Source organism: Typopeltis vanoorti, chromosome 11 (genome assembly GCF_054136105.1).
Source record: "Typopeltis vanoorti isolate ZY-2024b chromosome 11, IOZ_Tvanoo_1.0, whole genome shotgun sequence".
Classification (NCBI taxonomy): domain Eukaryota; kingdom Metazoa; phylum Arthropoda; class Arachnida; order Uropygi; family Thelyphonidae; genus Typopeltis; species Typopeltis vanoorti.
This window is the reverse complement of record NC_143559.1, coordinates 131,310,747-131,335,283: the sequence shown is the minus strand read 5'-3', so window position 1 is coordinate 131,335,283 and position 24,537 is coordinate 131,310,747. Positions and strand designations below refer to the sequence as shown.

The window sequence follows — 24,537 nt, the reverse complement described above, 5'->3', positions numbered from 1 at the left end:
CTTTGTATATATGTGTATACTCCAGATGATGACCTTAATATGAAGGTGAAAACGTAGAGCGTTTATTTTGGTTTATATTAAACTAAAGTTTTACTCTAACGTGGTAGCTATTTCCATAATTTTCATGATGTATTCTGATCACTGTGTAAGCATGAAGGAAAGGAAAACTCTTAGTAGTTATATTATTGTTGACAACAATATTTTCAGATTGGTCCATGACACAGGAGTATACAGGAGATTTGAAACAGAAAGTAAACACCACAGTTGAGCAAAATATTTCAGAGAAAAGAAAAATGCATATAATTAACTATTTTAAATTTCCCAACATTTCAACCTTCATATCAAGGTCATCATGTCAAGTATATACAAATATACAAGACAAGCCAAGTTACATTTCACACAGTAAGCTAAAGAAACAATGATTTGATCACCGGTTATTCTACTGGCATGACCTGTAATGGAAAAAAAAGAAAAAAAGATACAGATAAAATTAAAAATTAATTAAATATTTAGAAACTACATCAAAGCTAAATTTTATTTAAGATAACATGGGAGAAACATTCTTTCATATTGATAGTTTTCTTCCAGTAACAATCATGTCCTATTTTTTAACATGACAGTTGTTATTAGATTTAAGATTCTTGCCACCTAAACAAACAACACAAACGCATACAGTTCACAACTGAGATTGAAAAACAGAACACACTTCCATTCTAGATACACCTGTCACACGTCTTCCTCCTGGCAGTCTTTCCTTCACTGTTTGCCGGAAACTGACACATACTGGCCAATATACATATACATGAACTCCTACCACCACCCAACACAAAAACTAGGTGTCATTAATACTCTAAAAAACAGGTCTTTGAAGATCTGCTCCAATGAACAAGCACTGAAAGACGAATTTAGTTATCAGCAATACTTTTCTAAAAAATGGTTACAGCCAAAACACCATCAACAAAATACAAGATACAAAGATAAACCAGACTACAATAAAACTATAACCATTCCTTACATTAAAAGGACATCAGATAAAATAAACAGAATACTACAGAAATACACCTCAAAGCCACCTTTAAACCTCTTGAAAAAATTAAAAAGCTTACTCAACTCATCCAAAGACCCACTCCCTTCGCAGGCCCACCCTGGAGTATACTGTATTTATTGCACCTGTAATCTACCATACATAGGGGAAACAGGATGTACAATTCCTATCAGACAAAAGTACCTTTTGTCAGACAATAAATGAGACATTAAATATAATAACTATGGTGAAACTAGCCTTTCTGGTCATGAACACTTTACATAGAATTGACTGTAAAAGCACCAGTTGTTTACATCACACCAAAACATAGCATGAATGCAAATTTAAGGAAGCCTGTGAGATTCATATCAACTACCCCAATCTTTCTTCCTAAGAGCTAACTATAAACAGGACTGTAGATAATCCAGAATCTTAAATCTAATATAACAACTGTCATGTTAAAAAATAGAACATCATTGGTACTGTAAGAAAACTATCAATATGAAAAAAGTTTCTCCCATGTTTTCTTAAACAGAATTTAGCTTTGATGTAGTTTCTAAATATTTAATTAATTTTTAATTTTATCTGCATTTTTTTTTCCACTAGAGGTCATGTCAGTAGAATAACCGGTGATTAAATCATTGTTTCTTTAGCTTACTGTGTGAAATGTAATTCAGCTTGTCTTTGTATATTTGTATATACTCCAGATGATGACTTTGATATGAAGGTCGAAATGTCAGGAAATTAAAAATAGTTATTTATAACATGGTTGTAAAGTCCATAATTTCCAAAATGAATGCTGATCACCATGCAACACTAAAAGAAAAGAAAAATGCATATAAAAGTTTTTCAGTAATCAAAGTTGCATTCTGACATCTGAGAGTTGAACAACTTTACTCTCAGATGTGAGCTATAAATTAAGATTATGCAATTATTAAGGAAGAATGAAGGGTGGAAAACAAGAACAAACCTATTGAAAGTTTATTTTTCACTTGATTAGAATATAATAAATTTAGTTTAATCCTTTATCCAAGTGTGAGCAAACAAAGTTTGTGTCTGAAAGTATCTTCAGGACTGGGGTAAGGTGGTACAACACCAGGCAACTCCTTGCAAAGGTGGAGCAAGCTACCAACACTCCAATCTCAGTATCTCCCATAATGCAAAATTATTATATTCTAACCAAGTGAAAAATAAACTTTCAACATCTTCCTCTAAATCCAGAGTAACTTATTAAAAAGGTGGCACACCAACTGGCAACTCCTATAGGTAGAGATGACCTTGCTAATGTTTCTGACTGGTATCTCCACTTGGACCTGGCTCCCACTGAAGAGACCTCAATAAAGGTCGAAACTAGTCTGGGTAGTGGCCCTTCCCTTAATGCATAACATTAGACATATCCGCAAGGAGATGTGTTTTGCATTATGGGAGATACCGAGATAGGAGTGTTGGTAGCTTGCTCCACCTTTGCAAGGAGTCGCCCTGGTGTTGCCACTTGACCCCAGTCCTGAAGATACTTTCAGGTGCAAACTTTGTTTGCTCACACTTGGATAAAGGATTAAACTAAATTTATTATAAAGAACAAACCTAAACTCCAGATAGACTAAGACAAAAATTTGTCTGCAAAGGCAGTAAAATAAAAACCTCATGGTGAAACAGGAAATTAAATTAGTTAGCAAAAAGAACTATAAAATGTTCACAGCTATTAAGTCAGATTGTGATCTTGCAGAGGATAGTTTAGCAGAGCTTGAACCTGCTGCAGATCCTGAATCTTGTAGCTATGACAGTATCCCTTCAATTAAGGTAGATTATATATATTTTCACAAAAAATATAATAAAATAATAATAATAATAAAAGTATTACAACTATGTAGGAGTCAATCCAATACTTTGTTGGCTCTACTTCTTTTAACAGTTCTTTTTAGAGGGTGCCAAATCAGGACTTTTCTTTTGTCTGTTACAATTTGAACTGTTTTGCTTACTCATTATCACATATAAACTATAATATGCTGCTCTGTGCTTTGAAGATGCTGGTTCGAAATTCAGCAAAATATAAGCCAGTTAATAAACATCTATTTTATAAAATAGTTCGTTTGGTGTTGTTAATACAATTAAAATAATTTATGAATAATGTTAAACACCTAAGCTTGTCTGTTAGAACCTTTTTCATCGTTTACACACACGAGTTCAGTTTTGAAATTATCTTATTCATTCTGTATGGTTTATAAAGATTCTGCTCCCCCCCGTTGTCTGTAGTCTCACTGTTAATTTCTTGGAGACTACAACAATACAACAAAATTCACATCTTGTCTTTGTTAGCAGCCTTCAAAGCATGTAACAATTGCAGTTTGTATGGATGCAATGAGAGATGTAGAATGAATCGAACACTTTTGTGGTAAGAGAAGTCCTCTACTGATACTGTTTATTGATTCTCAGAATAAAACCATGAAATAGTTTCATTTTGAGAAAATTTCTCAGATTTTGAGGAATCTGAGCAATGCAACTATGAAATTTGCTGCATCGACTACGAAATCAATGCTGGTAGGTTTTTATAGGCTGGAAACTGTAAATATGAGAGTTTGCAGAAGATTGCCGAATGAATGGATAACTTCCGACTCCATGGAGACACTGATAATAATTATTAATACATCAGAATGGCAGAGTTAATATAAGATGTTTGAAACTAAAATGGCAGGAAAGAGACTCAGAGGAAGATGAAATTTCAAGAATTCTTGTGTATGATCTCAAAATTTTATTTATTATTTTTTGTTCCTCACCCTCAAGCCCAACTTCCATAACCATAAGATGAGTTTGAAGATTATCTTATATGCTTTGTTAATTCTCACTTATTCCATATTCAACAAGCTCCTCTCTTATCCACACACGGCATCAGTTTGCTATAGGCTCCTCTGCATTTCATGTGTAGGAGGGGAAAAAAATACATACTGGGTCTGTTTACTCTATTATCTATTTCCATATCTTTACTAAAAATTATGACTCTTTTTTGTTCATGATAAAATCAATCATTAATTTAGTTAGCAATAAATGGTTTGTTTTATGACTTATTATTAAAACAATAATCCACTTACGTCAGCATGTTTAGTTTGGAATCCAAATTCTTTATATAATCTAATCAGAGGTTTCTATGTGGTACTGATTTACAGTAATAACAAAGTTAGTCAGTCATAAATATAAATATATATATATATATATAAAATAAAATAGCTTACTCTTTCTCAACAATTTCAAGCAATTCTTTTGTCCTTGCATTCCTGTCCTGTTCATACTTATGGAGCAATGTCTGCAACTTGTGTTCCAGTTCACTTGAATATGTAAGATAGAACTTCTCTGCTTTAGTTCTCCTTTCTTTTATAGCCTCCTAAAAAAATAATAATAATAAAAAAAAAGAAACTGAAGAAATGGCTGGCCTAGCTGGCCAAGTGGATAGCATCTTCACTTTCCATCCAACAGGTGATAGGTTCAAATCTGTCCATGGGCGTGAATGTTGTAAATGTCATTAGGTGGATGATAAATTTCATCTTGAACCTAAGGGCATTCATTACATAACCTGGAAAACCTGAATTTTTTTTAAAAATTATGTTAGACCTATAGAAGGCTTGAAAAAGTTCAGGATTTCTATATTATTATTATTATTATTATCTGAGACCTCCAAGGAGTCAAGGACTCATTGAGGGAGGCTGTAAATTATCCAACCCAGCTATCATACCTTCCCTTAAATTCATTTACACTAGATGCACTCACTACCCCTAAGGGCAAATTATTTCACTCACTCACTGCTCTGAGAGAAAAACCTAGCTCTTACCCCTTTCTTGACTGAGAACAACCTTAGCTTCCATGGATGCCCCCATGTTCTCTCCCTGCCTTCCATATAATGAAAAATTTCATCATTTGAAATACTGTAACACCCATTCAAAAGTTTATAGACCTCTATCATATCACCTCTCTTTCTCCTGTTAACCAGAGTCCGTAATCCACATACTCGCAATCTCGCTCATAATCTGGATATAATCTTTGTAACTCTTCTTTGCACCCTTTCTACAGCGTCTTTATCCCCTTGGAACCTGGGAGACCAAATTTGCACACAGTAATCCAAGTATAGTCTTAAATTATGTAATGAATAATTGAAATAAAGAAAAAAAAAAATCTACACGCACCCACGGTACTTGTGTTCTAAGCTTATATCCTTTCGTAGGAGGGAATCACGAAAAAAAAAAAAAAAAAAAAAAAAATATATATATATATATATATATATATATGTGGCGATTAGTTTTTACTCGGTTGTTATACATTTCAAAAAATAGATTTAATGACTCCATTTATATGTTATCTCGGTCTTGGAGTCATTAAATCTATTTTTTGAAATATATATATATATATATATATATAAAGAAATGCAAATTTGAAGATGATGAGTTTTTCATGTAGACTATCATAATATCCTGCAAGGGCCATGAAGGTATAAGTCAAGAATATGATAATGATGATGAAGATGAAAATGATGAACAAATTAATTCACATACAGTAGAAAAGGAAAAGAAGCAGTTTAAAGCTGATGCTAGATCACTAGGAGAAGACTTCCTACATACTTCGAGAATCCACAGAGCCAAATATGATTCCAAAACTAATGGTTCCAACCTTCATTTTCTGGAAGGAAGGTAATAATAAGTATTTGCTTTCCTGGTGTTTAGACATTGATTATCACTTACATTAATGTTTAATGGAAAAAAACAGGTATCTAAAAATAATAATTAACTAAATTTATTTAGTTAATTAGATTATTAGCCAATAGTTCATCTTGTCACCAAGGGATCTTCATGAACACAAAGAAATATTAAGCATGCGCTTGGAGGCATACTAGCAGGAAGGCAAACACAGACTGATTTCAAAAGACCAACTCATACAGTCTTAAACAGCACCTTCTATGGGTATGGTAGTCAAATCTTGTTGATGGTCTCAGATTTTTGGCAATGTGCTGCAGCCAAATCTGTTTAAGTTTGTAGAATTCTGCAGTGCTGTGGTGCAATCCAGGAACAGTCACTCTCTATAACTTGTATTTATTTCTGTATAAGAGGGAGATTCTCCTTACTGGATGCAGTAATCCTATCCACGTGGCATGGTCTGCTACCCCAAATTGGCTGTAGTGCAGATGATGGAGATATTTTCTGTGTTCTTCTAGATGAATATTAGCTGTTCATCCAATTTGTATGAAGTCTCTTAGTTGCAGGAGCAAGGAATATTGTAGACATCAGGATGATCAAGATGATGATGAGATCTTTATCTTGATCCTCCTAACAGTGGTGACAAGCTGGTACATTGTGGGCAAAAACATAAACACGTATGTTGTGCTACAAAGTCAATGCCACACTTTTTTCAATGGTTACAATCCTATAAAATAGAAAAAACAGTGCTCTCCGATAAAATACTCAGATAAAAAGTCCTCTCCACCCAATAACATAAAATCATGTTTTTTTTTCACTTGGTTACAAATTAAATTAAAGATGCCTAGAAATTATATTATTGATTAATCCTTTATCCAAGAGTAAATAATTTAATTAAATTTAAAATTGAATAAATAAAATAATTAAATAATTAAATAAATAATAATGGAATGAAGATACTTGCATATAGAAGCTAATGACTTTACATTAACTGCTTAGTATCCAATCATGCAAACCACACATCCTTTTGGGTGTATAATGTTATGCATTATGAGAAGGGCCACTACCTAGACCAATTTTGACCTATATTGAGGTCTCATCAGTGGGAACCAGTTGGGATATGAAGGCAATTAATGTGAAGTCATTGGTCTCTATATACAAATAACATAGTCATGAAGATATTTCAGATGCAAATTTTGTTTGCTTACACTTGGATAAAGGATTAAACAAAAATATAATTTCTTAGCATCTTTAATTTAATTTGTAATTACATGAAAAAAACTTTCAGCAACTAGCTCTAATGCAGAGTATTTTTAATATTAACATGTTAAACCTTATCACTACTTGTATATGGGAAATATATGACTTCCGAATTACTTCAACTTCAGTACCTGAAGATCAAAGGATTTTAATGTTGGTAGTTGCATTCAGTGGATCTGGTATCTAGTGTAAATCTTGATACTTGGTTTGAAATTAGGTGAGTCATCATCTCTTGTTATTCACTTTGCACTGCATTGTAGTTCGAGTCTCTTGGATTAGTTTTTGAAATTTGAATCATGATCCAACATTCCATCAACTCTGCAGCCTTAAAATATAGGTAAGTATCCTTTTTTACTTTTTATTTCTTTCCTTTACTTTTATTAATTCCCACTTTGTCAGTAATAGATCTGAACTAGGAACACCCAGATAATGAATAGATGCATGAGCAGAGCAGACTAAGATGGTCCTTGAGGGCAAATGGCCACACTGTTTCCCAAACACAGTGCCCAATCCATCTCCCGATACACCTAACACTCAGCCAACAACAGAACAGGTGCAGGCCACAGAAGAAACTAGCTCAGACATAGATGGTTTCCCACAAAAAAAGGCACAAGGAAACAAATAATGAAAACACAAAAATGCCCATGGATGCAGAGACTACCAAGAGGGAAAGAATACCACTGGTCATACTGCAAGACAAGGTACAGTGGACCACACTAGCCTCAGCTCTAAGAGTAAGTAAAACAGAGTTCAGCAGGGCTAAAATAACAACGAAGGCATCTGCATTCAACAACAGACAGTCGCCGATTACTGTACAATCACAAAATTAATAAATGAAAAAACAGTCCTATACCACACCTTCACTTGAAAAAAAAAAAAAAAAAAAAAAAAAAAAAAAAAAAAAAACCCTGAAGGTGATGTTGCGTGGTATCACTGAACTAGTAACAACTGAAGTAGTGGCGGTCGATCTCCATGAAACTTTTTCAAACTGCGGACTACAGTCATGTACTCAGAGCAGACAAACGGCCAATGCCACTTGTGCTGACTGAAATTAGTAAAGACCAGCAAAGATCTTTGACCTTACTACTGTCTGTGACCTGGTATTCAAGCCAAAATCTCTATATGAAAAGGCATCCAATGGCCAATGCCATCACTGCCAAAAATCTGACCATTCGCTGTAAGGCTGTCTTTTTGTGTCAAGTGCAAAGAAAATAACAAAGTGACTACATGTGCAAAACCAAGAGTTGTTAGCATTTGCCAATTCTTATTCAAGAATTGGCAAATGCGGCAAACTGAAGAGAACAAGAAGAAAGAAAGTTTTAAAAAGGATTAAAGTTGAACATTTTTTTTTTTTTTTTAGGTAATTGTAGAGTCAACTATACAAACACTATTCAAGAAAAAATGAAAGAGTCTGAAAACAAGAACCCAACCTTTGATACGCACTGGCAAAGAAGTAAAAGAAGCAGTTCTAGAAGAAAGCAAACTAAACGCTCCTAGAAAACTCAGCAGATGCCCTAAAAGAATACAGAGAAAAATATAAGAGAACTAAGCTGTGTGTAAAAGTAGATAAATAAAAGTCATTGGAAGACTTGAGTAAGAATAAAGAAAATTAATATCAGGCAGAAGGCAAAATGTTCTAGTCTATTGAAATACCTTAGAAAATAAAGGAAAGAGTACTGTATAAGGAATTGAAGATGATAAAGGGGTCCTGAAAACAGAAGATAAGGATATTCTAGACCACTTCAGTATTTTTTTATTTTCTTTTTTTAAATGTGACTTTTACCCAAGAAAGGTTTATCTATATACCAATGGATGAGCTCAGGATTTTTTTCTTGATATTTTTATTGATTTTATACATTTTGTATTTTTTATATATTCCAGAAACCTTGATCTAGAGACTAAACATGAAACTTTTTCAAACCACTTCAGGCCTCCAATAAGCAGTGCAGTGGTCTTACAACTGGCAATGTAATTCATCTCACACCTAAAGACAATCACAAACATCCATGTCCACAGTAGGATTTGAACGTACAGCCTGCTGGTTGGAGAATGGATATGCTAAGAACTTGGCCAACCAGGTTAGCAAAGAACAAACTATTAATGATGTCCGATTTGAATGAGACTTTCACATACCTTTGGTAAGGAAAGACAGTCATTCTGATTCAGGTTTGGAAGATGCAGCAAGGCCTCAGCACTCACATTGAACAAGCATTTGAAAAAAAAAAATGTAACAATCAAATGCTTCTTCTGTTAACCACTTGCACTGTTAAATGTATACCATCATGATTCTCCTGCTATTTTAAATAATCAATTGTTCACATTCTACCCTGTACTCAACTAGCTTTATCTTACTGATAATGACCTGTAATTTTCAAGTTGATATATCTCACTATTAAAGTTTAATACTTTATTCAGCCTTATCATTTTGTTCTCATGTTATCTTGTTCTACATTTATGGTGCAAGTATCTAAAAAAATCAGTAAACTAGTAGTACACAAAGCAGTCTTAAGTTATGGATCCGAGAGTTGGGTTAGAAATAAAGCACTTGATCAAAGACTACAGATATGAGAGTCGTTGCCTCAATATAACATTTTGTATTTATTTTGAGCAATAAATACAAAATGTTATATTCAGGCAATGACAATTAAGGAAAAGAACGAGTAGCCATAGTATTCAACACAAAATAGGAGGCTCATCTTCTTGAATGGCAGGCAGTGTCAAGTAGAGTGATGTGGGCAAATATCAGAATGGGGAATTGGACAATGAGACTTATTTGTGCCTATGGTCCCACAGAAGGTTCTACTAAGGTAGAAGTGAAGGAATTTTTTAATGCTTTAGAGAAAGCAACTGACACAATGAAAAAGGAAAAGTTGGTCCTTGTTGGGGATCGAAATAGCACAGTAAGAAATGATTGTCTGACATACAAAAATATTTTGGAAAAATCTGGAGAAAAGAGCAAAGCTAATAATGGCAAATACCTGTTGGATTTCTGCTCAGGACATGGACTGGTTATTACTAACACCATGTTCTAACATAAAAATGTGCACAAATTCACATGGAGAGAAGAGGCAAGTGATAAGAAAAGTCTCATTGACTATGTTATTGTTGATACTGATGTTTTCTCCCTAGTGCAGGACACCAGAGTATACAGGGGATTTGAAATTGGAAGTGATCACTACTTAGTCTTGAGCAGGATAAAATTGAATTTCATATTGAAAAGAATAACATGTAAGAAAGTTTTAAAGCGAATAAAAGTTGAGCAGCTCTCAGATGTGAACTGTAGACTAAAATACACAAAGATTATTGAAGAAATAATGAAAGATTTTGGGAACAGGAACCAAACCTTGGAGATTCAGTGGCAAGCCTTGAAGAAAACTCTGATTGATTCAGCCAGAGAGGCATGTCGTGAGGTTGTCTGCAAGGATAGAAAAATTAGAACTCCATGGTGGACACATAAAGTTAAAGAGGCAGTGAAGGAAAAGAAGAAATCATATCAAAGGTTCGTGGCGAATAAGTCAGCTTGTGCTCTTAGAGAATACAGAGACAAATATAAGAAAGCTAAACATTGTGTAAAACTAGCTAAACAAGTCATGGGAGGACTTTGGCAAGAACATAGAAAATAAAAATCAAGACGGTGACAAAATATTCTAAAGGTTGTTGAAGAAGCTTAGAAATGGAGGACAGAGTGCTGTAAAAGGAGTTAGAGATGATAAAAGTGACATGAAAATGGGAGAAAAAGATATCTTTAAGTATGGAGTAATCATTTCGAAAAATTGCTAAATGAAACAAGCAGTAATAGCACAGTGGTAAAAAACATTCAACAGGCATACATATTCATACTTAAAGTAGAAAATGCCATCAAAGACTTGAAATGTGAAAGTCAGCAGGAGTAGATGATATTCGACCAGAAATGCTAAAGTATGGTGGTATAAAAGTCTTACAGTGGCTGCACTGCATACTTCAGAAGGCCTGGACAGAGAGATGAATTCCCGATGGAGTAGAGCTATCACAGCACCCATATAAAAAAAGGGGACAATAAATAACTGCTGTAACAGATATGGTATGAAGGTCAGCAATAAAAAGACAAAGATGATGAAAATAGGCAGAATCATCGAAAATATCAACTGTGAACGGAGAACCTCTGGAACAAGTAAAACATTTCAGCTGCTTAGGCATGATTTTTAGTGAAGATCGTAAATTAAATATAAAAATAGACAACAGAATCAACAAAGCTGGTATGGTATGAAGTCAACTGAATAAATTCACATGGAATAAGAGAGAAATTAGTCGAAACACTAAATTGCTGTATAAGACAGTGTTCAAACCAGTTTAACTTATGGATCTGAGAGCTGGGTCAGTAGTAAAACACTTGACCAAAGACTAGAGACTGCAGATATGAGAGTCCTGAGAAAGATTATAGGCATGAACAGATGGCATCAATGGCAATATCATATTAAAAACAAGGATATTAGGAAAGAACTTGACATTGTCAGCATCCAGGAATGTTAGCACAGCTAATCTCAGGTGGTATGGTCACTTAAACAGAACGGGTGAGGAAAGATTAGCAAAAGAAGTGTTCTCTGCCAGGTTGGCAGGAAAACAAACCAGAGGAAGACCAAGATATAGGTGGATTGATATGGTACAAAGTGCCTTAGACGATAGAAATATAAGATCCGATAATGTTGGAGTCTTGACAAGTAACGGACTGATTTGGAGTAAAATTGTAGATAAAGTTAGTAATGATGTAAATTTTCATGTAGTACTATCATATCCTGTACACCCCTTGAGGGTACATGGCAGGAATTTGAAGATGATGCTTTTATTTTCTTATAATCAAAAGTGTTCTGTGACTTCGAAAAGGTTAAGAACCACTGCTGTAGATGCTCGTAACAGTTTAATAGTGTTTTTATAGTCATAAATGTACATAAAGTATTGTTTATTAGATACTCAACAAAATATTTAGAATGATTTTTGAAAATGATCTGAAATTATTCTTAAGAGCTTGGATTGAAAGGAGATAAGCCAACCAGTTTGGTCATCAGCCTACACCATTAAAGCTTTTCCATTTCAGAAATAAAACTGTCATGTTTACGGATAACTTTAACTAGTGTAGCACTTTTCACTTTAGCTATGTTTTTAACAACTGTAACAACAGCAGTGTGAGGTAAGTTTAGCCAGCAGATAATCTCAGTGTTTGACAACATTGTCCCTAAATTTAATAATTTCGATCTTAGTATCTAATGTAGTAATAGGTTATGGGTTTTCTTTTCACTGGAAGAGACAGTAATGTACTTTTATTTGCCATAACAACAATAAAATAAAAGAATAGTTATTGTTTATATTCAAAACAGTCATATACATTTCTCCAAACCAAATGATCAAAGATATTATGGATTTCATTCTTCTACTTCCTTATACTAACTACAGTGCTGTGCTGTTGAAGAAAATGATTATCAAATATCAATTATCCTAAATGGTAAACTTCAAGGTTGATTTCACTGATCCTAATTCACAGTCCCTTGAGTTTCTAAAAGAGAAGATCAACCTCAGTAGGAACATCAATCCTGCTATAGTAAAAACATTTAAAACACTATTTATAGTGTTTTAAATATATATATTAAATGTATATATAAATATATATATAAATAGTATTTATATATACATTTATAGCAGTAAAAAAAACACTGCTATAGTAATAACAGTGAAAAGCATTACTTCTACAGATGCAATTTTCCAGCAGAGATTACATAATAAACAATCACAGGTGTCACATTTTAATTACTACAAATCAATCACACATTGCATGCCTAAAATTGAAAGCTAATAAATTTACATAAAAAAATAAATAATTTATTTCACAATTATATTCTACAGAGATGTTTCACACAGAACATTATTCACACATGCTCGCGTTTTTTTTTGTTTTTTTTTTAAGTGTATGTGCTACCCATCCTGAGGAACAAGCTCCATCTCTTCCCCCTTCATGTGTCATCTCCTATATAGGAGGTTGGCTACCGTGATGTGATTCATAATTGACTACAGGCATAACGACATGTGGTGAGGATCCTATCTCTTCCACATGGTGTCATATTTGCAGCAGTAAATTTGTGTTCATAGGGCCGGTTTGCCTGTTCTGGAGGACAAAAAACCCGATTTTTTGGGTGAAAAAACCACCTACTGCCATATGAGACTGGCTAACTTACCTTTAGTCAAAAGAGACCAGATAAAGGTTCTTCACATCATGGACTGGAATGGAATCGAACCCGGGTCTTTCCGACCAAAGAGCTTCATCTATAACATAGGTTCCCAAACTTTTTCAGGCCACCGTCCATTTTGCAAGACATAAATTTTTTAACGCCCCATTATAACAGTTTTCCGCATTCAAGCCGTTTGATATTTTTGACGTAAATAGCAACTAATGATACATTACTGCTTATGCCATTAAATTTTTTTAAAAAAGTGGCCAATATGTGCTTCATCTTGAACACAGTTATTGCTATACCGATTTTGGTGAAACATAGCCCATATGTAAAGATTGTAAAATGTATGCCTCGAATGCACAGTTTCATACAACGGTTTAAATATGAAAATGTGGAATACAATTAAGAGATTGCATTGCATTAGTAAGAATCTTATTGTAATAATTAAAACACCATTAGATATATTACAAAATTGTTTATTTCTAACTTATAAAGTAAAAATACAAAGCAAAAATAACAAATTAATGTGAAGCTTCATACAATGGTTTAAATATGAAAATTCGGAATACATATTAAGAGATTGCATTACATTAGTAAGAATCTTATTGTAATAATTAAAACACCATCAAATGTATTTGATGGTTTATTTCGAACGTACAAAGTAAAAATACAAAGAAAAAATAACAAATTAATGTGAAGGATGAGCCTGGTGCATTTTTAAGTTTGTTAATATCGGTTCAACTTTCATTAAAAACAGCCGTAAATCGCCACGCTCAGTTATATGCAATCGGTTCCTTTCCTTAGATAGTAAATTCACTACAGCACTAAACCCACGCTCAGCCAAATAAGAAGATGGAAATGCAATTAAAAATTTTTGCACTATTCCCCATAATCCAGGGTATAGTGTTGGTATTGATTTTTGAAGCCAGAACTCTTGGTATCCAATTTTCTTTTAGTTCTTCATTTGTTGTGAGTTCTATGAGTTTCACTTCTAAATTTGATGATCCTGCTGTGCTTATATGTGATAAAGGATCTGGAACCCAATTTGGTATATTCATGTTTAGAATATCCTTGAATCGCTCATTGAAATCAGTATGGAGAACCTCCAAGTGTTGGCAGTATGTAAGTAAATCTTCCATTTTGAGAGACACTGCTGATAAATTTGAAAAGTGGCTATATTCCCCTCGGCCCATATCCCGCTTGAACAGAAGTTTCCCTACAAAAGCGGCAATAACGTTTTTTGTTTTAATTAAATTCAATTCATCACCTTGTAGTTGTAGATTGACTTCATTAAATATTTTATAGAGGTCTGTCAAATAAGCGATGTCATTTTTGGATGTAATCAGGTTGGCCTGCAATCCGTCGTCTGTTTTCTAGGAACTCTAGTACTGAATCAAACAAATTGTAAAATCAATTCAGATAAATACCTTTTGAAAGCCAGTGAACTTCTGTGTGAAGCAGCAAACAATTGAAATCTTCATCATTTTCACTACAAAGTTGGCTAAAGAATCTATCACTCAATGAATTGCTTCTAATCTTGTTGGCTACTCTAATAACGTAATGGAGCGACGTGTGCAGGCGTTCACTTAATGGTGAATGCCGATGAAGAACACAATGTATAGCGAGTACATTTGGTACTGCTTGTTTCAAATGCGCTATGAAACCCTGTCATTGCTGGAGCACCATCAGTAGCAGCAGACAAAATATTACGAATAGGAATGTCTTTCTCTTGAAAAAACTTATTCATGATATTAAACATAGATTCTGCCTTTGTATCCGCTTCCAAGTTTTTAGCAAATAATAATTCTTGACAAACTTTTTCTTCTTTTATGAATCGTACGTATGATAAGAGTAGTGGTTCATTATTTAGGAGAGTTGATTCATCGAGTTGAATGGAAAAGTGGCATGTCTTCAAATAATCACACAATGATTTTTCAACGTCTTCAGCCATTTCATCGATTCTTCTTTGCACTGAATTATTGCTCAAAGGAATTTTCCTGATGATATCTGATGCTGGCTTATGAAGCACAGTGTTTATTACTTCTTTTACTGCTGGCAAGATTAATTCCTCACCAATTGTGTGTAGTTTTCCCACTTTTGTGATTAATAATGAAATATTATAAGAAGCTTGTAATCCGTCATTATCTTGTTTAGTGGACGACGTAAAAAGTTTTGATATAGTTAGACGTTTAAAATATTTTTCTTCTAGTACTTGAAAATAGGACAAATCTTTATCCTTTTTGTCAGCATGCATTTTAGTCAAATGCTCTTGTAGCCTAGAAGGCTTCATTGCTTCATTTGAAAACACTTTTTGGCAAATCAAGCACATGGGTAATAACTGGTTCGTAGGAGACTGAATAAAACCCTATTTCAAATACTCAATACCTGTACTGTCGACATTTCTTCTTATATTCAGACATAATAAAGTAATAAAATTTGCAAAAATATTCACAAAATAAAAGATTTAATTTACACTTTGTATGATTCCACTTATCTATCACACGTTCGACTGATGATTGTTGGCAAAGCACACAAAAAATAATGAAACTTATTCCTAAACCACTGGTATTTATAGATTTGAAATCTAGCCCGAATCGACTTGCATGCATTGACTTGTTAGCAATACCATCATACTCGTGCTTTGAACAAGTCACTGCAAGCACCCATATTCCTGTCAAAACATGCTGAATTGAGTGAATTACCTACGTAATAGTTGACCGACATACTACTAGTTAAGACTCATCTGCTGCGTGGATAGACTAAAGCCTGTATGGCACGATCAATTTTTACAATATCAAAAAATGAATAAATTTCTTCTTCTTCTTCTTCCTAACATGGAATATAGGCCATGTGGCCTGTTCCAGTCTCATGCCATCTCTTTTTTGGTCTTCCGATTCTTCTTTTTCCACTTATTTTGTATCTGTATAATATTTTTGGTAGTCTGCTGTTGTCCATTCGATTTAAATGTTCTAGCCATTTTTGTTTATACTGTCTTATGTAGTAATTAATTAGTTTTATTTTTAGGGATTGTAAGATTTCTTCATTTGTTTTGTGGTCCCACTTGGTAAATCCAGTTGTTTTTCTGAGGAACTTCATTTCTGCTGTTTGAATTCGTTTTTCATCTTTCCTTTTCATGGTCCATGTTTCGCTTCCGTATAGTAGAGTTGGTTTTGACAAGACATTATATAGTCTGATTCTAGTGTGTTTTTGTACCAGGGATGGCTTAAATATATTATTTATTATGCCATTTACTTTGACAAAGTTTGATATTTTAGTGTCTATGTCTTTTTCTTCTTCATATGATAGATAAGATAAATAAAATTTTTAAGTATATTAAATATAGAAGTTAAAATATCCTGTATGACACGTTCAATTTTTTATTTTGCACGCAAGTGCATTTTGTTCGTCGGACCATGACATTTTCCGAATAATTATAAATAATAATTAATAAATAAAATAATTACACAAGATATAAACAACAAACCTACAAAACATAACCACAGAAAACAGTATAATAAGTTTCGAATAATATTTGCTTTGTTTTTTCCCTCTAGTTAGCAATATAAGTTAGTACTAACTAGGCTAACTAAAATTTATGATTTTATTTCTTCCTTGCCATTATTATTTTTACTCGTAATATTAAATTATATAAAATTGGGTTTATTTTTGTACAAATCAATTAGAAAAGTGGTTTTATATATTTTATATATATTTTGAAATGAAATATAACGAATATATTTGCTACTGTAAAAATAACCTATTATATACACATATATACATGCTCTATTTTCTCATTGACATAGAAAATTGACATCTATTTCTATCTGACATGGTAAATTTTCAAATGATTAAATAATTGAAATAGAAAACTGATAAAAAAATTGATCGCGTAAGATGAATTAAAATGAAATATTTAAATTTTAAATGATTATCTAATCGCAAAATCACGAAAATAATTAATTTTTAAATATATATTATTAATTTCTTCTATAAAGAGCCACCGATCTCTAGACTGCCCCCAAATGCTTCTGATCCCACTATAGCCCCCCTAGAAGGCTTCAGCGCCCACTGGGGGATAGTACCGCCCACTTTGGGAACCTATGATCTATAACAACTGATCTAAGGAGGTGCCAGAAGTATCTCCACTCCCATGTACAATGTGGTGTGATTGTCATCCATAAAAATGAATTCTTTTCTTCACCTACAGCACCATGGAACAATCAAATATGATATAAGTTAAGGGGATTTGGAAATTTGAATGTGTATCGATTTTCTACTCAAAATCATCAGCTATACAAATTACCAGAAGCTGATTTGTCTGAATCTGCAGCTGTAACTTCAGAAATAGTGTTCGTCCTTAGGTTTTGGACATCAGTGTATATGAAAAGTTCAAAACTGGATTTTTGTGTACAAATTACTAAGCTAATCATATTATCAGTGATATTTTTGGACTGTAGCTATTAGCAAGTGAATAAGTATATGATGTTGTTTTGGATTTATGCACGAAGTAAGTCAGATTGTATGTCCGTGTATTATGCCTGTTAATTGCACATGTTCTTATGGCCAGTTTGCCTGTTTTTTATCCCCTTAACTTATATCAACCTCGCCAGAAAAAAATAGCCATTTGGCTTTTCATCTTAGGTATACAATCAAATATGATGTTCAAGAACTTCGCTACAATATCGTCCACCAGTCATAGTCCCTTTTTCCAGCACTTGTAGCTAGACATGTCCATTAAGCATAATGCCTACCCCATACTATTGTTAAATTGTGAATGAAACTATGTTGTGTAATTTATTTTTTTCATTCACATTTAACATTGCTTATTATATAATAATCATGATTTGTATAAAAATTATTTATTGTTCCTTACTTAAGGATTACTATTTAAATATTTATTCTAAACTTAACCTACTATTAATTTATTAAATAATAATATGTGTAGAAATTTATGATAACTAAAAAAATATATATAAAGTAACGAAAAGTGTTATTATAAATAATTGTATACGTAATGAAAAAGCTGATTAAGTAGCTCAAATATTCTGTTTATTCTTATTTGTAAAAATTTAACGTTATGTAATCACTTATGTAGTAGTAGAGCGTTGTATTACATTAGCGAAATGTTTGCGTTCATTGGTTGTCATGGAGACGCATGAAATAAACAAGCACGAGTCGAAGAGTGCGTGACCTCGGAACCAAAAGGAGAAGGAAAAAGCAATAAGAATTTTTAATAAAAGAAAAAGGGGAGTTTTTGCGGAGCGGAAAGGAAGGTAGGATACAAGCAAAGGAAGTGGAAGAAAATTATAAGTTCTCTAGGGCAGAAATTCATGAGAATAGTGTTTAGAAGTGAGCCAAAACATAGTGAACCATATACTTAGTTGCAAGTGAAGTCAGCTGTGTGGTATAGGAAAATTAATGCCGTATCCGGATAAATAAAGAACTAGACATTCAATGAAAAATTCTGATTAGTTCCAGTTAGTCTAGGATTACGTCATAATTCTATGTTGCCGTGAGAAGAATTATATTGAAATTAACTAGTTTGAGAAAAGTAAACAAGGAAAGATATCAGTGCCTTATCGATGTGTTTTTTTTTGAGTAGTGAAGCGCAACTAACAGTAGTTCAGTTAAATCGTTGGAGAATTTTTATTAATGTGTTCCACTAGCGTAAGTAAGTTAATTCATAAGTGTGCTCACAATTAATTGATGTATTGAAGATTGTATCTGGTAAGAGTAGTCATACTTGTTTGTTTATTCTAACCTTAACATATCAGCGAAGTTCAAAGTCTGGAATAAGATTGCTTGGAATATTGTCTACCTTGATTAGTGCTTCCTGTGAATTTTAAACATTAAGTACAGCTGATAGATATGTGGAGACTGCTTAAATAAGAAGTTTCGTTTTATTAACTTGAGTTAAGAAAGCTTGTGATTTTGAAACTGTGAATCATCATCATCAAAATCCTGCCATGCATCCTCAAGGGGTGTACAGGATATGACAGTACTACATGAAAAAATTACATCATTACTAACTTCCTATCTACAATTTTCCTCCAAATCAGTCTGTTACTTGTCAAGACTCCAACATTATCAGATCTTATATTTCTATCGTCTAAGGCACTTTGTACCGTATCAATCCACCTATATCTTGGTCTTCCTCTGGGTCGTTTTCCTGCCAACCTGGCAGAGAACACTTGTTTTGCTAATCTTTCCTCTCCCATTCTATTTAAGTGACCATACCATCTGAGATTAGCTCTGCTAATGCATTCCTGGATGCTGACAATTTCAAGTTCTTTCCTAATATCCTCATTTTTAATATGATATTGCCATTGATGCCATCTGTTCACGCCTCTAATCTTTCTCAGGACTCTCATATCTGCGGTCTCTAGTCTTTGGTCAAGCGTTTTACTTCTGACCCAGCTCTCAGATCCATAAATTAAAATTGGTTTGATCACAGTCTTGTATACAGCTAATTTAGTGTTCCAACTAATTTCTTTCTTATTCCATATGAATTTATTCAATTGACTTCCCACGATACCAGCTTTGCTGATTCTGTTGTCTATTTCTATATTTAGTTTACCATCTTCAGTAAAAATTGTGCCTAAGTAGCTGAAATGTTTTACTTGTTCCACAGGTTCTCCATTCACAACACAGTTGACATTTTCAATGATTCTGCCTATTTTCATTGTCTTTGTCTTTTTATTGCTGACCTTCATACCATATCTATTACAACAGCTGTTCAATTTAGTCAGAGAATCTTGCAGACTTGTAGCGGATTTATTTAGAAGTATAACATCATCCGCATAAAGCAAAGAGCTGACATTAACATCTCCAATTCTGATATCAGGTTTAATACCACATTCCTTCATAATGTGATCCATATAGATAATGAATAACAGAGGGGATAATGTACATCCTTGTCTCACACCAGATTTAACATTAAACCATCTTCCTGTACTTCCTTCAATTCTAACTGCTGACTCACAACTCAAATAAAGACTAAGTATTGCTTGATATAATGCCCCATTGACACCATATAACTGCAGCGTATTGAATAGCTTCTCTCTTGGCACCTTGTCATATGCCTTTTCCAAATCGACAACACTTAAATACAGATCTTTGTTATATTCCCATGCTTTCTCGACTATTTGTTGTAAAGTGAAGATCTGATCCTGACAGCCTCTATTTGGCCTGAATCCAGCTTGTTCTTCACCAAGCTTTTCTTCCACAATTCTTCTCAACCGTTTCTCAAGTATACTTGCATAGATCTTGCCAGGAACACTCAGTAGGGAAATACCTCTGTAATTCTCACATGCAGTTTTATATCCCTTTTTAAATATGGGTACTATGAGAGCTCTACTCCAATCATCGGGAATTCGTCCCTCTGTCCAGGCTTTCTGAACTATGCAGTGCAGCCACTGTAAGACTCTTATACCACCATACTTCAGCATTTCTGGTCGAATATCATCTACTCCTGCTGCCTTTCCACACTTCAAGCATTTGATGGCTTTTTCTACTTCAAGTATGGATATGTATTCCTGACTGCATGCCTGGTCAGTGTTTTTTATCACTGTGCTGTCATCACTGCTTGTTTCATTTAGCAGTTTTTCAAAGTAATTACTCCATACTTCAAGGATATCTTTTCCTCCTGTTTTCATTTCACCTTTATCATCTCTAATTCCTTTTACAGCACTCTTTCCTCCATTCCTAAGCTTCTTCAACAACCTCCAGAATATTTTTCCACCTTCTTGATATTTATTTTCTATATTCTTGCCAAAGTCCTCCCATGATTTTTGTTTAGCTAGTTTTACACACTGTTTTACATTTGTCTCTGTATTCTGTAAGAATAAAAGCTGACTTATTTGCCAGGAACTTTTGATATGCTTTCTTCTTTTCCTTCACTGCCTCTTTAACTTCCTGTGTCCACCAGGGAGTTCTGATTTTTTTATCCTTGCACACAACCTCACCACATGCCTCTCTGGCAGAATCAATTAATGTTTCCTTCAGAGTTTGCCACTGAATCTCCAAGGTTTGATTCCTGTTCTCAAACTCTTTCATTTTCCTTTCAATAATATTTCTGTATTTTTGTCTACAGTTCACATCTGAGAGCTGCTCAACTTTTATTCGCTTTAAAACTTTCTTACATGTTATTCTTTTCAATATGAAATTCAATTTTATCCTGCTCAAGACTAAGTAGTGATCACTTCCAATTTCAAATCCCCTGTATACTCTGGTGTCCTGCACCAGGGAGAAAACATCACTATCAACAATAACATAGTCAATGAGACTTTTCTTATTCCTAGCCTCTTCTCTCCATGTGAATTTGTGCACATTTTTATGTTGGAACATGGTGTGAGTAATAACCAGTCCATGTCCTGAGCAGAAATCCAACAAATATTTGCCATTATTATTAGCTTTGCTCTTTTCTCCAAATTTTCCCAAAATATTTTTGTATATCTCACAATCATTTCCTACTCTACTATTTAGATCCCCAACAAGGACCAACTTTTCCTTTTTCATTGTGTCAGTTGCTTTTTCTAAAGCCTCAAAAAATTCCTCCATTTCTACCTTAGTAGAACCTTCTGTGGGACCATAGGCACAAATAAGTCTCATTGTCCAGTTCCCCATTCTCATATTTGCCCACATTACTCTACTTGAGACTGACTGCCATTCAAGAAGATTAGCCTCGTATTTTGTGTTGAATACTATGGCTACTCCTTCTTTTCCTTGATTGTCATTGCCTGAATATAACATTTTGTATTTATTGCTCAGAAAGATCTCACCAGTTTTGGTCTTTTTTGTTTCAGTCACCCCTATTATGTCGATCTGGTACTTATCTAATTCCTCAGCTAGCTCCATTTCTTTGCCATTCAGGCTTCTTACGTTGATAGTACCGATCTTTAACTCTGGTGATGTTGAGTTGAGGTTTGTTTTCAGATTTGTTCCAGTAGCTGACTTTTCGCTGTTCGCCCTGGTTCCCTGCCGAAAACAACGGGGGCCTTGTTTAACCGGGCGACGCCCCAGCCGGCATGAAATTTTGTCATGTTGTACCATCATTTTTTATTTTGGTTTAACCAATAAGAATACAAATTGGTCGGCTAAATCCCAAATTGCCAGCCCATCCTCGTTCGTTCAGTATCAAAGTAGATACCCAACAGGGTGCACCACGAGAAGGTGAGGATTGGACATTAGGTCAGAAGCCCTGGTCGGTTCTCCGCATTCCTTTAAAGCTATGTGGAAGTCTCCTCTCAGTTATACAGCTTTGACCCTTAAGCACCCCTAAAACTGTGAATTGTATGTGAAAGTTTAGAACATTGAATTGGAATGAGTGACTTAGCAAGATGTATTAAGTTATTTGTATTGTTTCATTTAAAAGTAGAATTTATGTATTTGCTATATATCGTATATTAAATGTTTTATTTTGTTAATCCAAATTTTGTGTTTGCCTGAACTCCCTTTTATTGCACCGTTCATAAAAAATTCGAATCTTGCGGGTGCCCCAAGTGGAATAATAAATAATTCGGCCTAATGAGAAGACTGCTAACTTAATTACGAATTGATCCTACTATTTTATATAGACTAATCTAAAAATAGAGTGGCACAGTATAATTATAAATTTCTCTACTTTTGGATTGGTGATCAATTTGCAATTAGTTATTATATTGATAAGAGTGACTTGAACCAAGATGGCGGATTTAGAACATAACATGAAAATAGAATGTCACGACACTATGCAGCATCTATCCCTTTTAAGAACATTCTTGCGATGGTAAGCACTAACACTTTCACGCCAGATCAAGTGTTGTCCAGAATTGAAGGAAAGGCTAAAACGACTCTCATCTGTAAAGAGTACATTTGCCCACTGGTGTCTTGTCCAATTTTTATGGATACAACACCACTGAAAATATACTGTTCAATGAGCTGGATAAAGGGATGCAGACTACAGGTCTACGGGTGTATAGTCCTACTCGTCGTAGATGAATTGCCATAGTTTGTTAAGATATCTATGATTGAATGGAGCCAACTTACAAGCTGACCTATTGTTATGTGTAAATTATGTTTTGCTGTTATTACCAAAAATCTGTCTTTGAAACATAAGAGTGAAGGTGACCTTTTAGCAAACATCTGGAACACATCCATTGGTTTGAAATGCTGCCCAGAGCCTGGATACAATATTATGTGTGATTCCAAACTCTCTGCCAATATCAGTAATTCTTCAGCCTTCTTCAAGCTTCCCAATACTTCTTCCCCAGATGAAATCATCTAGTGACGTCTTTGAGACATTACAAGACATCTAAGTTTGCAACTTTATCCCTTCAGAAAAAGAGCTTCCTTTGAACACAATTCACTTAGTTCAGCCTTTTATCCTGTTGAATGCTACCACATGACCCATTTGCGTGATTTGGAAATTTGAATGTGTATCGATTTTCTACTCAAAATCATCAGCTATACAAATTACCAGAAGCTGATTTGTCTGAATCTGCAGCTGTAACTTCAGAAATAGTGTTCGTCCTTAGGTTTTGGACATCAGTGTATATGAAAAGTTCAAAACTGGATTTTTGTGTACAAATTACTAAGCTAATCATATTATCAGTGATATTTTTGGACTGTAGCTATTAGCAAGTGAATAAGTATATGACGTTGTTTTCGATTTATGCACGAAGTAAGTCAGATTGTATGTCCGTGTATTATGCCTGTTAATTGCACATGTTCTTATGGCCAGTTTGCCTGTTTTGTGGGATGAAAAACCCTGCCACCTCCATATGTGACAAGCATATGATAATTTAGGTTAATTAAATATTTAAGAAGCTGGTGCACAGTCATATCTCATTATAAATCGAAATTTAAGATCTTTTAAAACTAGTCTAGATCATGCACAATAAGTCACTTAGGATTATCTTATTAATTAGCATATACACATTATTACTAGATAAGACTTACCTTAACTTTTTGCTGACGTTGTTCTTCATATAATAAAATGGATATTTCTTCAGAAGAGAGTTTAGTTATCTCATTCAACTCCACTAACTCTTCCTTTTTTACTTGACAAGAGTGCAGTGCTTCGCATGGCAATAACACAGTATTATTCTCCTCTGAAAATGATGAGTCATTATGCCTTAATTCTGGATCATAATTTTTTAATTTTGGTGGACTTACAGAAATGGATGTTTGTAATACTTTTATTTCATTCAAAAGTTCCTTAAAAAAAATAAAGGAAAACACGGCACATTATAAAAATCTGAAAGAAATAACATGCTGAAAAAACAGTGGATAAAAAATACAACTAACACACAATATATATTATATGCTATGTCTTTAATAATGTTCAAAAGGTGACTGAAATAGCCCAGACTCAATGTTTATATATATTATATGCTGT

The 24,537-nt window shown here is 33.9% G+C and overlaps 1 protein-coding gene across 1 annotated transcript in view; it reads right to left on the bottom strand.

Annotated features, from left to right (window-relative positions):
• Gle1 (Gle1 RNA export mediator) overlaps positions 1 to 24,537 on the bottom strand; it is a 150,306-nt gene that overhangs the window by 105,116 nt on the left and 20,653 nt on the right. Inside the window, exons 2-3 of the mRNA XM_090400627.1 lie at positions 24,099 to 24,356; positions 4,252 to 4,400 (exon numbers count right to left, since the gene is read on the bottom strand). Of these exons, the coding sequence (XP_090256753.1) occupies positions 4,252 to 4,400; positions 24,099 to 24,356 (407 nt within the window). The remainder of the gene's footprint in view (positions 1 to 4,251; positions 4,401 to 24,098; positions 24,357 to 24,537) is intronic.